At 56.1% G+C, this 23,316-nt stretch overlaps 1 protein-coding gene and 1 long non-coding RNA gene across 7 annotated transcripts in view; both read right to left on the reverse strand.

The window, feature by feature from the left end:
* Lmf1 (lipase maturation factor 1) overlaps nt 1–23,316 on the reverse strand; it is a 73,252-nt gene that overhangs the window by 27,124 nt on the left and 22,812 nt on the right. For all 6 annotated transcript variants that reach the window (XM_040278649.2, XM_078024388.1, XM_040278647.2 and 3 more), the window contains one exon: nt 11,756–11,904. In XM_040278649.2, coding sequence (XP_040134583.2) covers nt 11,756–11,904 — 149 coding nt within the window. The remainder of the gene's footprint in view (nt 1–11,755; nt 11,905–23,316) is intronic.
* On the reverse strand, nt 868–11,385 carry LOC144367561 (uncharacterized). The gene is made up of 2 exons (XR_013427069.1): nt 11,109–11,385; nt 868–2,303 (listed from the first exon to the last, which is right to left on the reverse strand). It is a non-coding gene; the product is annotated as an uncharacterized LOC144367561 (long non-coding RNA).

The raw sequence follows: 23,316 nt of genomic DNA on the forward strand, positions 1-23,316 counted from the left end.
CGCACTGCATGCCAGGCGAGCACGCTACCGCTTGAGCCACATCCCCAGCCCAAGATCCACAGTTTTTAATGCACACATCTCAAACCTTCTTAGTCAGATTTATTATGAGGTACCTGAGGGATTTTTGATGCAAGTATAGATAGCATGTTCACAATTTTACTCTTGAAAGTTTGACAGTATAGGAGATGCCATCTGTCACAATGACCTGCAGCCTGTGACCTCCCTAACTCCCAGCTCCATCTCAGCAGTGGCTTCACACACACGCTGGGTTCTCCACACATGCTCAGGTCTGTGATTTGACCACTTCACTATCTTCCAGTGCCGTGCCTCGCGCTTCTCATTTCACTGTAGAGAAACCTGACATGATGTGGCAGCGTGGTCATGGGCATAGGTGCTTCCTGTTTCCAGGTTCACGTGACAGCGTTCATTAGAGGGTCTTTCGGATGCCCTTTATCATGCCTCACACTACTCTGCCGAGTCTTCATCATGAATGGGTGTCAGGGTCATCATCTTTTGCTGATCTGATAAAATGGTTCTTCATTGTTACTACAGCGAATGACATGAATTGATTTTTTAAAAAAATATTTATTTTTTAGAAGTAGTTAGACACAATACCTTTATTTTATTTTATGTGGTGCTCAGGATCAAACCGAGGGCCTCACACATGCTAGATGCGTGCTCTACCACTAAGCCGCAACCCCGTCCCCTGACATGAATTGATTTTTAAAAGTATTTGTTCTCAGTGCTGGGATTATAGCTCAGTGGTAGAGTGCTTACCTAGCATGTGTGAGGCACTGGGTTAAATCCTCAGCACCCCACATAAAAAAATAAATGAATAAAAAATAAATTTATTAAAACATTTTAAAATGTATTTGTTAATATATTTATTTTAAAATTTCTGTGGTGCTGGGGATAGAACCCAGAGCCTCCTGCAGGCTCGGCCAGTGCTCCACCAGCCGTAAGTGATGTTCAAGTGCTAACGCACACCTTCTATCATCAGACCTGAGGGGCCTCTGCTAACCAGCGCGCAGGCTCTGACCTCCTTTGGTAACGTCCTCATCGGGGTTCCCATCACTGTTACGCCGGCCACATGAAACCACTCAGGAAGTGTCCCTCCTCCACCACCTGCTAGGGTCTGCGTGGGAATGCTGTTCCTTCCTCCATCCGTGTTTGACAGAGTTCCCCAGAGAAGCCATTGGGGCTGAGGCTTTCTTTTTGGAATGGTTTTTCATTTCAAATTCAATTTCTTTAGCAGACATGGAGCAACCCAGATTTCCTGTTTTTCTTGTATCAGTTTTGGTGGCTGTGTTTTTCAAGGAATCTGCCTATCTCATCTGTATGGTCAAATCCGCTGGCCCAAAGCTTCCCTAACATCCTCAGAACTTACGGCAGCATCTCAGACACAACTACAGCCACCAGGGGATATTTCTCACGGCTCCTCCAGGCACATGGTCCACTGTGTCCCTGGCCCCGGCCCCGGCGGTGCCAACTCTGACCTGAGAGCTGCTGACCATCTGGGCATGTTCTTCCACTTCAGATATCATTCTGCATCAACAAGGGCCAGACAGCCCGTGCATGAGCAGCACAGAGGGCCCCACCTATTAGGTGCTGTGGCCAGGAGTGGCTGCCAAGATGGGTGGGCCTCGGGTGTGTAGAAGTCAAGCCCTGCGTATTGGCCAGGAGGAACCTGGAGCCTCCTGCCACTGCTTTCTGCAGCCCGCATCTGGAGGGTCACCTCAACATGGGAGGCTGGACCCCATGTCTCCACTGACTCCGCAGGCCACACTGGCCTGTTCTCCTTCCAAGTTGTACCTCGCCAACACCAAAACACAGCGCCTCAGCTGTAGCAATAAATGCGTCTCATGGAACCACCTGCTAAGCTCGTATCTTGCTCCATAAAGATTGAAGGTATCAGCCTCTTAGCTTTTAAAGTATGAAGCAATAATTAACACAATTTAACCCCAAGAGAGACGCAGCACATGCTGTCAGAACAGGAGCGGGAACCTGCAAAACAAAGACCAGTGAAGAAGCACGCAGCAGCAGGGGACACAGCGCCCACAGCTGACGACTCTGCGTCTCACCTGCTCTTCTCCAGAATCACGTTCTCCAGCTTCTCGTGATCCGCCTGCACCCTCTTTAGCTAAGGCTCACCCACAGCAGGTCCCACTGGGCGGAGGAAGATGTGCACCACTTCCGCACACGGCTGCTTCTAGTGGACGGATGTGTGCACACCCTCCAGGCAGGAGGCAGCGGGGGTCTGGGAGGGGGTTCGGGGAGATGCAGGCTTTCAGCTTCCCAATCATCTAGGGGTCAAAGTGGAAGATAAGCATCTCCTTGGGTACTGTCTAGGCCTGAGGATTCCTGGCAACACGGATGCTGGCTTGATTCCCAGGGCTGCAGGGACTGAGTACTCACCTGCCGGTTCAGGAAGGTTCACAGGACAGAGTACTCAGGGCAGCTCTGACTGCTGAGGGCCTTGTGGAAAGCCCATGCTCTGCCCCACATGGGGGGCAGAGCAGCCCTGACAGGAAGCCCGGCCCTGGCGACAGGAGCCCAGGCACCGCTGGACGAGGAAAGCATGAACCTGCCACAATTAGCCCTGCAGGAAGCGAGGCAGAACCAGGTGTACAAGCACCCATCTCTAAAGGGCAGAACTAAGGTGATTGAGCCCCTCAGCACTGCACACCACCCCGAGCAGGCACGTTTGCACATCATGCACCCAGGGCCATCCACTGGGAACACAGGCCAGGCCCTTCCCTGGGAACAGGGAGGAGGGCAGACACTGGTCCCTGCTCCACCTCTGCCCCCGCAGCATCAGGGGACTCCTTGCTGGCCCAGCCCATCCCTGCGATGCTGGGGAGCCTGTGAATGACCTGAAGACTGGAGCCAACAGGTTGCTGGAGTTGGGGAGAGGAGCGCAGGCACTGGAGTCCTGGGTGGGGCCACAGCCAGGGCTGTCCCAGGCTCCTTGCTGAGGCCCTCCTCCTGTCCTGGAGGCCTGCGGCCTGCCCTGTCCCATGCAGAGCAGGTGTGAGGAGGAGGTGGGTGGCCACTCACGCTGCTCCATGGCAATGCAGCTCCCTCGGCTGCATGCCAAGGGCGAGCAGCTGTGACCAGAGAGGCAGATGGTCAAGCAGGAACCAGGCCTGAGCACCAGGTGCCATGGCAGCCCCTGCAGGCATACCCAGGGACACATCTGTGTTCTTCCTGACACTTCAGGTCCCTGCCTGGCCCATGAAGGAGGAACCACACCCACATGCCACCTCTATATCAATGACACCCAGAGCAGAACAGGAAGCAGCATGCCTGGGGCCACAGCTGCAGGTGGGGGGCACCCTGGGGCATCCGTCTGGGTGGAGGGTGTGGCCGAGCCCACCCTCTTTCCAGCACTCAAGACACATGGTTTTGATGCTCAACCAAGGCAACAGATGAGCTGGCTTGGTGGGATTACTGCCCTCTGGCCCATCGCCCCTGGGGCTCCCCAGCTGAGGCCCACCCTCATCAGGTCAGAGTAACATGCGAGCGGCCTGAAGCCACAGCTGGAAATTAGTAAATGCACCCTCTTCGTGGCCCTGCATCCCCTCCCCAGCAGCTTCCTAGGCTGTGTGGGCTCTGCCTGTGCCACACCCCTCATGACAGGGGCTGGTGGACACATGTGCCTTCATGTCCAGCTTCCCTCAGTGTGACTCTGAGGCCAACCTGTGGTGCCTCAGCCCGCCTCATGGCCCCTTGACACTTGGAGTAACTCCTACAATTTCATTCTTCTCCAAACTGTTTTGATTACAAAACGTCTTGGCATTTCCACACACATCTAAGTGTTGGTTTATCAATTTATGAAAAGAAATTCTTCTATCAATTTATGAAAGTCAGTGGCCACCCACCTCCTCCTCACACCTGCCCTGCTTGGGACAGGGCAGGCTGCAGGCCTCTAGGACAGAAGAAGGGCCTCAGCAAGCAGCCTGGGACAGCCCTGGCTGTGGCCCCGCCCAGGTCTCCAGTGCCTGCGCTCCTCTCCCCAACTCCAGCAACCTGTTGGCTCTAGTCTTCAGGTCATTCACAGGCTCCCCAGCATCGCAGGGATGGGCCGGGCCAGCAAGGAGTCCCCTGATGCTGCGGGGGCAGAGGTGGAGCAGGGCCCAGTGTCTGCCCTCCTCCCTGTTCCCAGGGAAGGGCCTGGCCTGTGTTCCCAGTGGATGGCCCTGGGTGCATGATGTGCAAACGTGCCTGCTTGGGGTGGTGCAAGGTGCTGATTGTCTTTGGGATTTCATGAAATTTGCAGATCAACTTGGGAACAATTCATAACTCAGGACCGTGAGCAGAGTCTATCTCCCTATCTACTTAAGTCCCCTTTAGTTCCTCTCAGCAACATTTGATGGTGTTCAGGATATAAGCAGCACTTCTTTTATTAAACGTTCCTATATTGTAGTTTTGGATATTGTTATAAAAGTTACATTTAAGAATTCAGTTTCCTGTCAGTTTTTGCCAGTGTGCAGGACACAGTGACTTGTGTAGTGATCCGGGACCCTGTGAAGTGGGTGGGTCCCCACACTGGTCCTCAGCACCATCTGCACACCAGCCTCTCTGAGAATATAGGCCACTTTACTTCCTCTGTTCCAGTCTTTGGAGCTTTACTTCTTTTTCCTGCTTTATTTACAAGCTAAGATCTTCAATCCCTGCTGGTAGCTGTCAGGAGCAGACACCCAGCCTGGTTCCCAGTTTATGGAGTTGCCCAGCCTCACCACTAAACATGGCACCAGCAGTAGGCTATTTGTGCGGTTAATCTCTTATCAGGTTGAGGAAGTTGCTTTCCATTTCTAGCTTGCCAAGAATTTGTTTTTGTTAATTGTAAATGTTTAATTGTGTCCAATGCCTCCTCTACCTCTACTGAGATGATCTCAGTTACTTTACCTCTTGCTTCTTTAATTCCGTGAATAGGGTGAATGGCATTAGCCTTGACTACTGAGCCAACCCAGTGCTCTGGGGAAAACCCACGGGCCGTCGAGCCTTATACTTTTCACATGCTGCTGTGTTCACCTGATTCCTGGAGGAACTGTCTGTCCCTCCCTCTGCTGCGTCAGAGGCTGGGGTCCTCCTCCTGAGACACTTCATAGGACACATCACTCAAGCCTCCTTGTCTGGGCGTTTTCCTAGTGGGAAGTGCTTTTTGTTCATTTGCATCATCTCAATTTACAGAGATATGTAGAATTTTTATTTCTTCTTCTAGCCATTTCATCTAGTAACCATTTCATCTAAGTTGCTTAATTTATGCACATAAAGTTGTGTATATTTTCCTTTAACAATTTACTTTTATTTATTTATGTTTTTTGGTACTGGGGATGGAACCCAGGGACACTTAACACTGGGTTCCATCCCTAGCCAGGTTGCGAAGGGCCTCACTAAATTTCCGACGCTGGCCTGGAAATCTCTATCCTCCCGGGTCACGGGGTTACAGTACATTACCACACCCAGCCTTAATGAGTTATTTTTTAAAAACCTGAGATTTGCAGAAAACTTGTAAGAATACAATAACGTTCCTGTCCCTATTAATCCAATATTACTAGTTCAGCTACCAACCTTATTTAAATGTATCATTTGTTTTGTTCTTTAGCTTCATTTCCCCATCTTTGCTGAGGCAAAACTGACAGCACTGTGCACACAGGCTTAGAACACGACGGCCTGATTCCCAGACACCATCAAGCAAGCCCATTGATTGTGGTTGTGCGTGTGCAGCCACAACTCATGAGAGCCGTCTTCCTGGTACGTCCACGTCTATGTGCTGGGGGAGGGATGGGGGGCTGTCAACTAGAGCCCCCATGCTGCTCCTCAGAGCCCAGGACTTGCTGCCTTATGATGGGATTGTGTCCTCTGGGTGTCCTCTGCCCTCCCCAGCACCCTCTGCTTTGCCCAGCTGAGGCACTCTCCCTGAGCCTGGCTTACATCCTAGGCTCACCAGCTGCCACAAGGGCAGGACTTGCTGCTTCTCCACCACAGCTCCCTCACCCATCCAGCTGTGTGTGGACGCTAGGTGCTTCCTGTCTGGCTCCTGTGCACAGCTGTGAAGAAACGGGAAGCAGATGTCTCTCAACATGATGACAGGCTCCTACAGAGGTGCCAAACGTGAAATGCCGCACCAGGTGGGGTCTATCCTGACTCTAAGGAGTCTGCATGCTGTCTCCCACGACGGCTGTGCTGACATTCCCGCCAGTGCCAGGGGTTCCTCATCTCCACATCCTCACTAGCACTTGCTGCCTCTTGACGGTACTGCTCAAAGTGATCTGCACAGGTGCACTGCACTTCCTACCAAATCCCAGTGGCACTTCTTCCCATAGGATGGGAGAGCACTGCTAAAATCTGCATGGAGACACACATGTAAACCTGGGAGACTACAGCTAAAGCATTCTTGAGAAAGCAAGCAAGCTGATTGCCTCACACTTCCTGCTTTCAGACTCCACTAGAAAGGCACATCAGTCAGAACAGGATGGTGGCATAAAAACAGACTTGAGGACTAAGACGGAGAGAGCCCAAAAATAAGGCATGTCAACGGGTCCTCCATGAGGCTGCCCTCACATGGGATAAGGGCTGATATCCAGAGTGCAGAATGAACCTCCAACTCCACACCAAGAATTGAACAACCCAGCTAAAAAACAGGCAAAGGAGCAAAACAGACCTGCACGGCTAACAGGTGAGTGGAAGGTGGTCAGCGTCACCCATCCTCAGGGACTCCCCAAGCCAGAGCCCCCGTGGCCCGTCAGGTGGCTGTGACAAAGACTCATGTGACCTCACCAGCTCCCCGTGCCGCTCAGAAGACTGAACTGCTGGAATGCAGGGCAAATGGCGAGGAAAACCCTCAGGGGGCTGCTGACAGATTCTTTCCCACAGCCCTCTAGCAGACTCACAGGAAGGCTGACCACCCCCTCCACTTCCGGTTGCCTTCTCTGCATGCCCTCCCCTGGGCCATGGTGGAAGAGATGCCACCACAGAAACGAGGGCCATGAGGCCCAGGTGAGTCCCTGCAGACCCTACTCCACATGATCTGCAGCATGCAGCAGCAGCAGCTGTGTCTCACAGGGAGATGGTGGCCCGTGCCTGCTGCCGGGCCTGCACAGAGAACTACAGGGGTCAGGCCCTGGACACCTGGCGCTGGGAGAGGCAGCCCTTCTGTAAGCTCCTCACTCAGGCACCCTGCCTCGGGCCCTGGGGCTCCATCAGGATCAGCTTCAGGAACCCAGAGCTGCCAGGGAATGTGAAACGCCAGAGCACAGTCCCTTAGTACTGGCTTTGAGTAGGACTTTCAGCGCCCCTGTGGCCTGGGGGCATAGGCCTGGGGGAGCAGAGGCCTGGGGCAGGCAGAGGCCTGGGGGAATAGAGGGCTGGGGGGAGCAGAGGCTTGGGGGGGCAGAGAGGTGGGGGGGCAGAAGGCTGAGGAAGCAGAGGGGTGGGGGGGCCGAGGGTGGGAGAGCAGAGGGCTAGGGGGAGCAGAGGCCTGGGGGGGAGCAGAGGGCTGGGGGAATAGAGGGCTGGGGGGGATAAAGGGCTGGGGGGAATAGAGGGCTGGGGGGAATAGAGGGCTGGGGGGATAGAAGGCTGGGGGGGATAGAGGGCTGGGGGGATAGAGTCCTGGGGGGATAAAGGACTAGGGGGCAGAGGGCTGGGGGATAGAGGGCTGGGGGGATAGAGTCCTGGGGGGATAGAGGGCTGAGGGGGGATAAAGGACTAGGGGGCAGAGGGCTGGGGGATAGAGGGCTGGGGGATAGAAGGCTGGGGGGATAGAAGGATGGGGGGCAGAGTGCTGGGGGGATAGAGGGCTAGGGGGGACAGAGGGCTGGGGGGATAAAGGGCTGGGGGGGCAGAGGGCTGGGGGGGCAGAGGGCTGGGGGAGCAGAGGGCTGGGGGAGCAGAGGGCTAGGGGGCAGAGGGCTGGGGATCAGAGGGCTGAGGAAGCACAGGCCTGGGGGGCTATGCCCTACGCATGCCAACCCTAAAGTGGACCCACGCCTGCCCACCTCACACACAGGGCCCAGACCCGCCCACCTCACGCAGGACCCACGCCTGCCTACCCCAGACACAGGGCCCATGCCTGCCCACCTCACACAGGACCCACACCCGCCTACCTCACACACAGGACCCACGCCTGCCCACCTCACACACAGGACCCATGCCTGCCCACCCCCACACAGGACTACACCCGCCCACCCCACACACAGGACCCATGCCTGCCCATCTCACACAGGACCCACACTCGCCCACCTCACACACAGGGCCCATGCCTGCCCACCTCACACACAGGACCCACACCCGCCTACCTCACACACAGGACCCACGCCTGCCCACCTCACACACAGGACCCATGCCTGCCCACCCCCACACAGGACTACACCCGCCCACCCCACACACAGGACCCATGCCTGCCCACCTCACACAGGACCCACACACGCCCACCTCACACACAGGACCCACGCCTGCCCACCTCACACACAGGACCCACGCCTGCCCACCTCACACACAGGACCCACACCTGCCCACCCCACACAGGACTACACCTGCCCACCTCACACACAGGACCCACACAGGACCCACGCCTGCCCACCCCACACAGGACTACACCTGCCCACCTCACACACAGGACCCATGCCCCGCCCTCCTACAGGACCCACGCCCGTCCACCCCACACAGGACCCACACCCGCCCACCCCACACACAGGACCCACGCCTGCCCACCTCACACAGGACTCATGCCTGCCCACCTCACACAGGACTACACCTGCCCACCCCACACACAGGACCCACGCCTGCCCACCCCACATAGGGCCCATGGCTGCTGTCACTGTCATCAAGTTGACGCTCTGCTTCCCACTGCAGGTTAATAATATCCAACCTAAGACGATATCAGTGATTATACCTTTTAGTCACCTGGCAATTTCCATCCAGCTGGCACTAACAGTCAATCAAAGTGCCATAAATGGCTCCTGAGAATGTACTAATGACTGCACGCTCTATCAGGCTCCCGGGGGGCTGCTCAACTCTTGGCACCAGAGCCACGCACAAACAGCCCCACTGCTCCTCCAGGGGCTGGGCTCCTGCTCCCAGGCCCTGGCTTGCACCGCCACACCCAAGAAGCTCCACCACAGTCTGAAAGGTTTCTCCTTCTGTGCTTACTGATGATCGGGGGCATCTGCGCTCGTACCCACCACCAGACAATGGTATGGTCTCCAGGGATGGCTGAGTGCCTCAGGAAGTACCCCATCCTCCTCCTCCACTGGAGAGCGTCTGGGAGACAGCGGCAGCCTGTGGGGCTGGAGGCAGGGCCACTGCTGAGCTGCCCGTCACATGCACCCCAACCTCCCGTCCCTGCAGGTCCCCTGCTCTCCGAGGGACCCCCACACCTGCCTACCCTCTCGCCTGGCTGCCATGGTCCCACATACACCTGACTTGGGCAGGACACAAAGCCTGAGAGACCAAAGCACAGCGTGGGCATCTAGGGGGCTGCTGGCTGTCCACGGCAGTGGATGTGGCGGGCTATGCCCTGCTGCCTCCAGTGCTCTCCTGGAAGCCCCCGTCCAGGAGGACAGAGATGCAGAGGTACCCTGCTGCAGAGGGTTGACACACTGGATGACATATCGGGCAAGGAAGTGCAGTGGGCACTGGGAATCAGGTGGCTTCCACATCCACATATGAAAACAGTAGGATCTGGGGGACTTCTGGGGTCCCCACTGCCCAGAGACAGCCTCTCAGGTGCCCCTGGTGACTGCCATTCATACAAGGCACAGGTCAGCATGTCCATCACCCGGGTGCTGCTGGACCTGCAGTGACACCCTGCACAGGAGCACTAGTCGGGGGAAGGGAAAGGCACGGCAGCCAGGCTGGGGATGTCCACCTGCACATCTGCTCTGGTTTAAATGCGAGGTGTCCCCACAGGCTCACGTGGGAGGCTGTGTGAGAAGGCTTGGAGGTGAGATGACTCGCTTAAGAGAGCCGTGACCTAACAGTGCATTAATCCACTGAGGGATTACCTGGGCGGGAGTGCAGGCAGGTGGGGTGTGGCAGGAGGAGGTGGGTCACTGGGGGCATGACTTTGGGTTTATATTCTGTCCCTGCTTCCTGACTACCATGTTCTGAGCTGATTTTTTCCACCATAGTCTTCTGCCAAGAGGTTCTGCCTCGCCTTGGGCCCAGAGCTACGGAGTTGGCTGTCTGTGGCCTGAGACCTCTGAAACTGTGAGCCAAATAAACTTTTTCTCCTCTAATTGTTCTTGTTGGGTCTTTTGGTCATAGTGACGAAAAAGTTGATTAAAATAGCACCCTTGAGCTGAGGTGGGGGCTTGGTGGTAGAGTACTTGCCCAGCGCGTGTGAGGCACTGGCTCGATCCTCAGCACCTCGTAGGAAAAAATAAAGTATGTCCATTTAAAACAGAAAAAAATGTAAAAACAACAAACCCCAGCATCCCTGCCCAGAAGGCCCAGGAGACCTCTCCATGGGGGTCTCCTGACTGAGGCCATACAGCGAGCTCCATCATAAGCGACCTGCAGCTGGTGGTAAAGGAGTGGCCATTTGTGTTCTGGGAGCCTGTCTCACCTGAGAACTGGCCTGCTGCTCCCTCACAGAGGAGCTGTTTGCAAAGCTGGTCAGGCCAGGGGCTGGTTACCACCTCAAGGAGCTGGGAGGAGGTCCTGCAAGTTCACGTCCCCATGGCCCAGAGGGCTCCTCACAAATGCTATATCGCAACAGGGTATCCTCCTGAGCCAGCACCAATGCCTGCTCAGAGGGGATGTGCGGCAGCTGCCCAGAACAGGGTGGGCAGAGCCACCTCCCATGATGCACTGCAGGGAGAGCCATGAGGCTACCAGACCGGCGCAAGAGTCAAAGTCAGGCCAGGCAGGGAACAGTGTGGAACATTCTAGACTGAAGGAGGCTCTGGTGGAGAGCCATGCCCCGCCATGGGAGCAGCCTGCCAGCAGGTGGCACAAAAGACTTGTCCTTCGTGCCACGCCTCCTGTGCCAGGGGGAGATCCCCACAGGACTTAGGGCAAACAGAAGCAGAGCTGAGTTTCCAAGGTGGAAAAGCAATTTTCTGTGATTATTCTAGTAGGAACATGAAGAGCTCACTAACCAGGATCAGCAGAGAAGGTGAGCAAACTTCGGCTGCCCTGTGTGGCACAGACAGGAGCCACGGGAACCTCCTCCCTCCCGCTTCTGGAACTCTCAGGGTGACTATGGAATTAAGAGTGGCAGGGCCTCTATCCTCAGCCTCTGGCCTCCAGCCTCCAGTGAGCTATGAAAGGCACAGCAGGGCACAGGCAGCAGCTCCAGGCAAAGGACACACAAGATGTCACACTCCTGCTACATGACGGTCGAGATGCGCACTGCCCTGCAGGAAGGAAGTCTGCACACACCCATGGAGTCTTGAGATGCCCCGAGGTCAGCTATACTGGGTCCCAAGAAGATCAGACAGACATGTAGGGTGGAGCCAGCAGCTGCCAGGTGCTGGACTGCGGAGGTCCACCTCCACCTCATTACGGTGGCAGGTCACTCCTGACCTTGGAAAGCATGATACTCCTGTGGGAGGACACCAAAAATCAATCACTGGCTCCTCCTGCACCTACTGGAGAACAGGCCCCAGGCCCTTACTGCTTCCCACAGAAAGCGTCCTGTGCAGGGCCAGAGGGCCGCTGGAGGGTCTGCAGGAGGTCCGGCAGAGCTACCAGACATGTCTTGGGCACATCATTCCTGAAATATTCCAACAAAAGTCCTACTCACAGCTCCAAGCATGATCCTGAAGATGAGCCAACGGAAGGCCCACAGCACTGTCCAGGGCGTGGGGGTGTGCCGGGGCAGTCGGGACAGAGTCCACCAGGGGCACAGGAAGATTCCCAGGAACCCCGTTTCCAGCAGCTGCGACTCCCAGCCTGGTTGGGGAAGCAAAACACACAAAGGGTGCGCTCAGTAGGGCCGGCCAACACCAACTATGCCTTGCGCCCAGGTCAAAAGAGAACTCAAGACACCACCCAGACGACAGACATGCCTCTGTGGAAAGGAGACCTGGAGCTCTTGAGAGCAGAACCAGGGCCTGGGGCTGGGTGGGCATGCACCCTCAACCGCCCTTCTCCCCGCACCCCATGAGGACGCCTTAAGAGCATGAGTCTGAGCCCATCACAGGCTGTGCTGCCAAGGGGGTCCGTGGAAGGCTTCTTGCTCAAGTGGATGTGGGAGGTTGCAGCTGGGGGCACCCTTCCCCAATGGAGGCTCGCCAGAAGACTCCACAGGAGGAGTCTGCCCTCAGGTGGAGCAAGGCACCACCAGGACCCATGCTGGGGACGGGTGGGCCACTACCACACTGCCACCTGTGAGCCCCCAGGGGCAGGACGATGACAGCCCAAGTAGCCCAAGTGCTCCTGGATTTGCTGAAGTGGCCTGCCAAGTCAATGCTACTGGGGACTCCCCCTGAGATGCCACCACAGGGTGCTGGGGACAGGGCCATTTGCTTTGAGGACCCACAACCAGGTGGTTCACAGCAAGAGTCACCATGTTTACACACATATGCATGTGTGGCTGCAGAGGACCAGGAGGGACAGGGAAGGCCGCACAGGTACTGGCAGATGTGGAAGCACCCCTCATCCACCCTGGAGTGCTGCTGTGTGTAGAGATTACTTTATGATAAAAGCTGATAGGATGGGACCTAATTAATATTAAGTCATAGCTATAAACAGACATTCACAAGTCTGCACTGACACAAGTTGCTGAGCAAATCAAGGGGGACCAAAAACAGAGCCCCGAGCAGAGTCTTGCTATGGGCTACGTGGCCTTCCTGCCCTGGGCACAGGACAGGAGAAAGTTCTGCTGGGTACACGCAAGTGCCTCCCTGACTCTCCCTCCCAAGTCCAGCTCCTCTCCAGCCATGGGAACCACAGGCCAGTCCCAATGGAGGGGCTTCCCAAACCACCCCGGCGTCAGAAACAGGGAAGTCTGGGGCTGGGGGTGTGGCTCAAGCGGTAGTGCACTCGCCTGGCATGCACGGGGCGCTAGGTTCTATCCTCAGCACCACATAAAAAAATAAAAAATAAAGATATTGTGTCCACCAAAAACTAAAAAATAAATATTAAAAAAAAGAAAGAAACAGGGAAGTCTGAGAGGAGCCCCAGAGACTACGTACTCCCTGGGGTCCCAGGCCAGGAAACCCAGGGAGATGTGAATCAAGTGGACATCAGTTCCCTGAGTGTATACCATGCTGACATGAGAGGCAAGTGACGGAAATAGTGTGTGTGGGGCTGTTGCTTTCACAAAACTCTGGATCCAAAACTGCTCTAAAGGTGAGACAGCAAGAGCCCGTACTACAGGAACTCTGGATTGGCAGAGGGGAAGGAGGAAGAGGAAGGGGGTGTAGGGATGGGAAAGATGTGAAAGGAGAAGGACGTCATCACCCTAGGTTTGGGCATGATCCACAAACAGTGACTCCACATCATGTGCAACCAAAGAAATGAAAGGCTGTGCTCCATCGTGAACGAATAGAAATGCGCTTGCTATCACATGTAACCAATTGGAATAGGGGAAAAAAGAGCTGCAGCACACCCTCCAAGGGCACTCCCGCTGCCAGGCCCTTGTGAGGGTCACCCGCTTCCACCAGCCAGGAGAGTGTAGCAACCTAGTGGGCCGCAGCACCCAGGTGTCTACCTGCTTCCACCAGCCAGGAGAGTGCAGCAACCTAGTGGGCCGTAGCACCCAGGTGGCCACTGGTCTGTATTTTGATGGCTAGCTCCTCAGAAGACCTGGACCTGATACAGAAGGGGCAGGCAACACAGGGATGGGCCACACTGGATGGCTCTGACAGGCCCTGCCCGCAGGTGGAAGGGCCCAGCTGTCCAGGGGCAATAGTCACTGAGGCATGGGCACCCCTCCAGGGCAGTGTCAGAACAGGCACGTGGCGCTGAAGGCAGCAGTCAGGGCTCAGGCCTCCTGGACCACGAGCCTCAACACTCTTGGCCCTCACCCAGCTCTGTGCATCTGGGGGCTGTCACCAAAGGGCCCAGTGGCAGCTCCACTTCCTGAGCACTGCCCTACCTGGGCACGGGGTGCCCGGTGCGCTCCGGGGCTCTGTGCAGGGAGTCGGCACCAGGGCATCACACAGCACTTGAGTCCTCCTGACAGACTCAAGGCCTGCTGGGCCCACCATGCTTCCTGCAGGGTGACATGGCTGCAGTGCCACCTAGGAAGGTCCTAGAATGAGCAGGTCTGATGCAGGTGAGAGAAACCATGGCAGCCAGCTGCTTGTTGGCAGTGAGCCCTGGTCCCCGACCCTATCTAGAGGGAAATGGGGGAGCCCTGAGTCCCTCATTGGAGCTGCACACTCCACCAGAAAACACAGCCAGAGGCCTCAGCCTAAGGACCTACTTCAAGTCCCGCCCGCCAGATCTTGCTCCGTGTACCCACGCTAACAGTATGCTGAATCCACTTGTGCTTCACATGGCTGTGACATGTGTCCTGTGAATCTTAGGCCCAAGGGGTGTGTGGGAGGCCCCTGACAAACAGGCCGTGAGCTGCTGCAGAGATGCCACATTCTGAGGAAGCATCTTTAAATCCACAGGTGCTAACCCTATCTCCCCCTGGTAGGTGAGAGAAACCCCCAAGCACCAGGGCAGCAGAGCACACCTGAGCCCCACACAGCCACCCTCTGGACCCAGGGCCTTGCTGAGACCTCCCAGCAACCCTGGGCCAGGGCACAGCTGGTTTGGTGACAATCACTGTGTAGGCCACATCTTCTGGGGGACTTGCTCCCTAGTGCCTGGAGCCTGCCACCTCATTCTGCAGATGTCAGGGGCAGAATTCTAACATGCACTGTGACTGACACCGATCAAAGTGATTGATACACAATGCCAGAACAGACACACCTGAGTGCCAGGAGGCAGAGAGACGGGAGACAGCTGTCTCCACTGGCAAGGAGCTTTGTGCAGCCTTCTCCATGGACACAGCAGGCCCTGCTGAGCATGGCCCAGGGTCGGGACCCTCTGCTCTTGCCCTCCCCAGGTCAGAATGGTCTTGGCAAGGTGGGCCCACTCTTCCCAAGGGATGCAGAAGCTGCCTGGTGGCTGTAGCTTTTGGACACACCAGGAAAGGGAGGTCACTATAGCCCCATTTGCTTGTATCTTGTCAAATCTTAGCAGCTGTGCTAGGTGTCCAGGCAGTCACTGTTCTCCCCTTCAGTGTGGCAGAAGATGCATCCCCAGGGAAAATAACCCACCAGCGTGCTGCTCAGGGCCGCTGCCCGGCCCTGCTCCCAAGTGCTGCTGCTAGCTCTTGACCAGCACAGGCTTCCCTGGGCAGCAGAGAGCCAGTACCTCTGCAGGAGAAGGGAGGCCCAATGGAACTCACTTCAACCACATGCCCTCACTTAAGAATCCACACTTCCTGTCCCCACTTAGGTCTAGGCCCAGAACTACTGCACCCCTCCCTGTTCCTTTTCTCCACACCAGTGGGGAGGTGCTGGCTGTCATGGACTCTGGTGGAGAATGTGACTTCTCTGCACTAAGCCTCCAAGTGCAATCACTCACGTCATAACCACTCGTATCACGCAGCTCCTCCACAGCTGTTAACAGAAAACCACCAGACCCAGGGACTGCATCTTGGCGACTCCTATGCACTGTCCCAGGAAGGGTCTCCTTTCAACTCTGTGAGGGCTCACAGTGCCCACCTTGTGGATGGTGAGGTCCTAAGTCATTTAATGTCTGCTTTTCTTTTCTTTTTGTAGTACTGGGGCTAGAAACCAGGGTGCTCTACCATTGAGTTATATCTCTAGTCCTTTTTATTTTATTTTGAGACAGGGTCTTGCGACATTGCAGAGGCTGGCCTAGAACTTGCAATCCTCCTACCTCAGCCTTCTGAGTCACTGGGATCACAGGCATCTGCCATTATGCCCAGCTTAACATCCTTACTCTTTAATAACCAAGGAAAAGCATTGCCAGTGGATCCAAGACTCAGTGCACTGCACAGAACCTAAGGGGGGGGGGCCAGCAAGAGGTGTTTCAGGCCAAGCGATCAGTGTGAAACAGGAGCTGGTAGCCTCTGGAGGGGGAACTGGCACCCACCTGAGCCTGAGTCCCCTCACCCTCGGAGGCTGGCTGGCACTCCCTGGCTGAGCTCTAAGCTGCCTGCTCCCACACAATGACAATGCAGAAGTGGGTGTCTGTGCTGCTTCTGTTGTGACACCCAGGAGCCGGGGAAGATGTGTTACCAATGGAGGGCCAGAGTACTCACCACAGCCAACCTGCACAGACACTGGGAGGGGAGGCAAAGGGAGGAGCCAGGCGGGCCCATGCTGGACAGCTGCTCCCATGGAAAGGGCAGACAGGCACACCCCAAGACCTGGGGAGCAGTGCTGGCAAGGGGTAGGGGGGCATCCCTGCCAAGCAAGCACTGGGTTAGAGGCCAAGCTGAGCTCTGGGCAAAGGAACAGGGAGGCCATGGAAATGACACGAGAACTTCAGGATTTCAAGTGGATGGGAGCACACTCAGTGGGTGAGGTGCTGGCCACCCCAAGACCAGACGGAGGGCCTGGGGGCTATGAAGGCAGAGACGAGGGAGGTCCAGCAGCCTGGGAAGGGGCTGCAGAGTGGGAGAACAGGGGCCTTCAGAAGGTCCTGTGCTTGGACATGCTCCAGGTCCACAGGGGAAGGATGCAGCCAATTCACAGTGTGGTCCTGGGTCACTCCTGCCATGGGTGGGGACAGCTGGGATGCAGATGTATTGGCCACGGTGAGGAGTGAAGGCTTCGGGGTGAGCTGCCAGGTCGGGGCTGGATGGGCCAGCAGACATCATGCACAGGTGAGACACGAACAGCATCACCTGGACTAGTGACCGTGCCTAAGACAGAGCCACCTCCAACCCAAAAGAAATGTGGTTAAAACAACAGAGGCACAAGTCCCCACAATGGCCATTGTAGAAAGAAAAACCAGGCCTCATGAGCTCTGTCAAAACTATTTCAGTTACTTAAGGTAATTAAGTATAGTACAGATGGATCCTTCAAAAGTGACAGCCACCATCCACGTGAGAACAGGAAATCCATTAGCTTCGCCGTTAAAAACAGGGAGAAAGGGGCAAAGCGCTCCCTCCTGACTGGCTGTCACTCCAGCTCTGAGCCGCCCGCCCTCTGCCACCCCAGGGGCTGCTAATGACGGCCCAGGAGGGAGCCAGCAGCTTTTAAAAGTTTCCTGAGTTTCTGTAGGTTGTATTTTAGGATGGAAAGTTAAGAAATAGCATGCCAACATCTTGCTCTGCACTACCGTCAGCCACAGAGACTCCTGCTCCAGGCAGTGCACAGCCATGAAGGATGCAGCCAGCCCCCGCATGACATCGGGGAGGAGCCAGACCCCATTTCTCCATGCCTCTGACTTTAGGGTAGGTGCCCTTGGCCATCCATGTCTGCACAGCACAAGGTTCCACCGGGCGGGTGGAGGCTCCGCCTGAGGCCAGCTCCCGGCAGCCACAGGTAGTGTGGAGGACTCACGGCTGCTGCCTCCTTCAAATGCTCTCACTGTGGATCTGTGCCTGGGTCACATGGCGTTCTGCAGAGCCACACCTGAGCCTGGTGTCTCATGTCTCCTGTGAGGACTTGCCTCAGGGTCTGGACCCTGAGAGCCATCCCAGTGCCACGGCCCTTAGTACCTGTGCACAGTGGTCTGACCTGGCCAACTGCAGTCTGTCACCTGGGAGTGGGCTGTTACCATCGACCCCCCCACACTTGATAGTGGCTCTGGCAACTGTACCCACTCAATGCTACCAGTCATCCCTGAGAGCAGGTGTGCTGCTGAGGGGCCACACCCAGGCTGCTGACCTCCTCCCTGCCGGATGGCCACAGAGCAGTTCCCTCCTTAGCAATGTCCCACTTTGTCACACCAAGGCTGCCCTCAGCAGTGCCAGGAGGACTGACCCCACAAATGTCCCAGGAGGGAGCACTGCTGCGGCCCAGCCCTCCTTTCCAGGTCCAGAGCTAGCTGCAGTGCCCTGGGCCATGACACTCTGGGCCAGGCCCTGCCCAGCCATCTCCCCACCCACCTTGCTGGCCTCTGGGCCATGGGTCATGTCACGGGGCTTTGCTGTTCTTGCTACTGGGTGGCCTACAAAAAGCATGATACAGTCTGACCTGCTCAGAGGAGGAGCCGGCCACTGGGGAAACAAAGGACTCAGCTAGGCCTCGTGTCTTCTAGGGGGCAGACCCTTCTGAGGGCCAGTTGGGGCCTCCTGCTTGGAACAGAATCAGGAGGAATTTTAAGGATGTCCTTGGGCACTGCAGAGAACAGGGAGTGACCTGTAACCCCCGTACCCTCACGGTGACCCTGGCGGCAACACAGGATACCTGGGCCTGTCAAGGGTGCCTGCAGTCTGTCACCTGGGAATGGGCTGTTACCACCGACCCCCCACACTTGATAGTGGCTCTGGCAACTGTACCCACTCAATGCTACCAGTCATCCCTGAGAGCAGTGGCCATGATGACCAGACTTTGAGCTTGGTGCCCCCTGCTGCTTGGACCAGTGTAGGTGTTACTGGCTAGCCTAGAGCAAGACCTGTGGTCATGACCTAGCCGGCATTATGGCTTCCGGACAAATGCAAAAACGCTTCCCGTGGGCGGAGTCAGATTTAGGCCAGAGCTTTTCCTATCAACACATTCCACAGTCAGCACGCACCGGCTGGATGCTCTGCCCTTTGCCTCCCATGCAGGGACACGAACGTGTGTGCCCATCAGGAGGGATGCCAGAGCCCAGAGCAAGTATAGCTCACCATGCTGGCTGCTTGGTCTGTGAGGACGGAGGTGCTCCCTGTGGGTGCCAGGCAGTTAAGAAGCTGTTGGCCACCTGGCCTCTGAGAACTCTAAATGCAGCTGGGTGACCAGGGGAGGAAATTCTAAATTTTAAACTTCAGTTCAGCTGAATGTAAATCTCAGTGGCTGCATAGGGCAGGCATCTCTGTGGTGGACGGCACAGGTCTGGACCCCACAGCTGGGCCAGCGCACGTGTGCCTGCACTCCACACAGGCGAGTGCTTCCTATGTGCAGGAGGCAGCCTCCTTGCCTTCTAGGGGCTCCTGGACCTGAACAGCCAGGTGACATCGATGTCCCATGTGTCATTAGCACAATGTCCCCCTGAAGACAGAAGCAGGGTGTCCCTGCTGAAGCTGATGGGCCAGGCTGCCACACAGAGTCCAGCATTTCAGCATAGGTGAGCTCGCACCCCAGTCTGGCAACCATTAGGGCAGCCCCACAGCTCTGCAGGAAGCCTGTGGGAGATGCCCGGCTTCTCCTCCCCTTCCCAAGTGCCTCAAAACCTATGGATGTGGCCACTTCCAGCCGTCTCAAGGTCTGCAGCAATGGGCTCAGAAGGCTGCTGAGGGGCAGCCTGGCCCCAACATGTTGTGGACACCGCATGGCCAAGTAGGCCAGAGTGTGTGCCCCATGGAATGTAGCAAGCAGGGACTGGACAAAAGGGTGGCATCTCACACTGGTGCCAGCAGGAGAAACTTCCAGGATGCTGTCCTTCAGAGGATGGTCAAGATCACACTTCAGCTACTGGGTGATGGGTCATCCAAGGAGAGGCATGTGCTGGCCCAGGCAGAAACTGCAGCTAGACTGTGGCCAGCCACCCTGTCTCCTCCTACCCTGGTGGCCCTGCCCAGGAACCATCCCTGGACACAGCTCCTGCCAGCAGGCCTCAGCCTATGGTGTGCTGCCCCCCCCATGGCACCTGGCAGCGTGCCACCTGCTGGCGTCTTGCCTGCTTCCTCTCTCAACTGGCTCTGCACTCCACAGCCAGCGGGGTCGAGCACCTGGGAGTATGTGTGAGGATGCAGAGGCATACAGACAGGAACTGGGCAGAGAAAGAGCCGGGTCACAGGACTGAGCATCTTACCAGGTGAGCTCAACAGCAGAACAGAAGGGCAGTGGACAGGAAGAGAGGCAAGGGACAGAGATGTGGGAAAACAGGTCGAGCCCTGTGTCTGGCGCCAGAGGGCACAGCCAGAGCCAGGCCATGAAGAGTGCTGCAAAAGCTCCCATGTGGCAGGGTATGAGTCAAGATCCAAGAACCTAGTGAGCCCTAGTCGACTACCAGGAAACAGGACTTCCACTGCACAGGGTGATGCTTACCTGCCAGTGACATTCTGAGGGAGCTGCCATCACCCACAGCCACCCTGAGGGCTATCTGCAGGAGGCAAAAGTGGACAGCCACATGGGAGACGGGTGGCTTTCCCACTCAGGAAACTCCTGCTCTCTGCGGCAGGCTGCAGGCACTTGCTGAATGCCAGGCCACCCTCTTTTAACCAAGATGGAGGTGAGGCTGTGACCAGTGCCATAGGTCAGCATCACATGGGAACAGGGCTGCAGGCCACCCTCTTTAAGCCAAGAATGGAGGTGAAGTTGTGACCAGTGCCATGGGTCAGCACCACATGGGAACAGAGCTGTGGTTGTGCATGAGAAGGCATGCTCGGCTCTCACTCTTCAGGTGATGTGCCTCTCCAGTGTCACAACACGTGGTGACTGTTCCTGGGGCCACTGAGGCAAACCCTGTGGAGGTGTCAACTGCATGGCCTCTGGGAAGTGGCTTGCTGCTCAGCTCAAGCGTTAAGAGAGCTCCCTGCAGGGAGAGTGTTTGGTGCAGATGGACAACAAGCCCTGCAAGTTCTTACAGACTGTATTTTGTTAGGTGACTCTGAGGACAGCTCAGAGAGTAGGTCTTTCTGAACTGAAATGAGAGGTTTCAGCCACCAGTTTCCTGAGGGGGCCTTTCTCATGGAGACAGGCATGGGGGGGGGTGCTCGACCCTATCCTGATGGTGATCAGCCCAAGGAGACAGACATGTGGGGGATTGACCCTGTCCTGATGGTGATCAGCCCAGTTCCACTGTCTGTAGAAGCAGAAGCAAGGTTGGCTCTGCAGACCTGGACCACAGCTCAGGCTTCCCACAGATCTATCTCTTGGTGCATCCTGGCCTCATTCCTGAAGGAGCAAAGCTTCTACTCCAACTCCATGTAACTGAGAGGCTCCATCACGTCCTGTTCCTGAGCAGAGATGCGGATGGCTACTGTATCCCCCTCAGCTCCAAGATCTCCATGTTCTCCTGTCATGGCTTAGAGAGGGGCATCCTCACCTGGGTCTGTCTGCACGTCCTCCATCCTGCGTCAGGAAGCCTGGATATGGGCTGCACACCCACAGACCTGTGCGTTCAAGGCTCCTGAACACTGACCATGCATCCTCCAAGGAAGCCCTACTCAGAGCTCCCACCAAGTCTGCCACTCCAGAATGCCCAAGAACAGCCCTTCTAATAGTAGCCCAGGAGACAGCTTGTGGCTGGTTTAAGATATAGCGGCCTCATGGCTGCTGAATTATTTCACATACTCATTGGCCACTGACACCTCCACAACTGCTCCGTTTCCACAGCGGCTTTGCAGTTTGTGCTTTCTGACATCTCTGCAGAGGATAACCACCTCAACATCCATGGGGTTTCGTGTTAAAGTCATCAAATCTAGCGCAGCGACGTTACCTGTTTTGTGTGCTTACTGATTTGCAAAGGGGTTCCTCTGTGACACTTTATGCTTGGACTCTTCACATGTATAAGAACTCTACAGATGCTCGAGCCCAGCACTGGGATGTGTAGCTCCAGGAGTCTGGGAGAGACCGGACTCTGCAGGGTAGCTGGGCTCAGGGCACGCTGGGAGGTGCACAGCTACTGCACTCCCGACCAGTCCTGTGAGCACTGACGCATGCATAGATCACACCCCATCAGGACAGAGACACAGCCAGCCTGCCCAGCCTGTGATTCCCCTCTACAGCTTCTCCCCAGAAGGAGACAGAAATGGGCAGGTCACAGGGCATGATGCCACTCAGCCGATGCTCACTATGCGGGTACAACAGTCTTATGATTTCTACCTGCGTCCATTGGGAGGCCCAGGAGTGGCGAGTATGGCCAGTCCCCTCCACACAGGGACCAGGCTCCCAGGCAGAGCTGATCCAGGCCTGGGGATTGCAGATGTATCCAGAGCACCTGGTGGAGCTGTGTGGGTCACTCCACAGGCCAAAGGGCCCTGGACTTTGGTGGGAAATTGCAGAACCCCAACAAGTCTGAAGCTTCTCTGGAACAGAGACAGGTCTCTGTGTTGGTTGTGGAGTTTCAGTGATGCAGATGATGACAAAGGGCGGAGTAGGCCTATGGGGCTCTCTGGACTCTCTCTCCAAGTCCTCTGTGAGTATGGACCTACAAGATGATTTCCTCTGGTGCTTTGGACCCACTTCTCCAGGTACACAGCTGGGGACAGGAGTGTGCTCCTGCTCAGAGACACCCATCAGGGCTGGGACTAGACAGAAACCGAGCAGCACGCCATCTGAGAGCCGCGAGTGTGCTTGCGGCAAAGGCGGGGAAGGCTGCTCAGAAGAGGCACACGTTCTGGACAGGAAAAGGCCACTCTCAAGAAGGGGCTGCAACAGACTTAGGATACACTGCACCCCACCTGACCCTCCAACAAACCTGTACAACAGAGCTACTGCCCTAGCAGCAAGGGATCGCAGCTTCCCCCTTTACATTGTGTCTTCAAATATCAAAGCATTTATGAAAGAAACTGGCACATGGACACTGTGTCAACAGGGCCTCTTCCTGCCACTCATACGGCAAAGCTTGGGCTTGCTGGCACTGCATCTGACCACATCCAGCAAGAGGCCCTTGAGCCAGGAAGCTCTAGTGACATGCACCAGAGGTGCAGAGTCAGCTGGCAGCCCGGCACTCTCTGAAGGGGCCACAAGCCCTTCTCGAGACTCCTGGCTGCTATCACGACCAGCATTTGGCATTTGCCTGGCAGGAAGCAGGCAATGTGAATAGAGCAGTGGCTTCTCTTGTTCAGACAGTGACAGCTCACAGTAAACAAGCAGTGACGAGGTCCGGCTCATCTGCACTTCCAGGGTTCTCTCCGTACACGTGAACTGAAGTCATCCTGCTTAAGAAACTGCACCAGATCACAGGAGGGAAGGAGACGACAGTGGACAAGCAGCTGGTGGCGCAGAACATCGCCAGCACAACCAGCCCACCCACCCTGTGCATCACAAGGATCCCTAGGATGCAGAGAAGGACACATTCATTGGTGGCCACCTGTCCCACAGTCTCCAACTGCAGAGGCCTGAAAGGCACCTGTTCTAAATGATGCCTGATCGTTGCATTACTAAAGTACTATATCCGTGACAGAGTTGTTCAAGATGGTGAGAACACCATGAGGGATGCATGAGAATGGCGCCCATCACCCCTTACAGGGAGTGCACAGACAACATCAAATGGGTCACGCCAAGAGTGGCCCTG

Source organism: Ictidomys tridecemlineatus, chromosome 10 (genome assembly GCF_052094955.1).
Source record: "Ictidomys tridecemlineatus isolate mIctTri1 chromosome 10, mIctTri1.hap1, whole genome shotgun sequence".
NCBI classification, from domain to species: Eukaryota; Metazoa; Chordata; class Mammalia; order Rodentia; family Sciuridae; genus Ictidomys; species Ictidomys tridecemlineatus.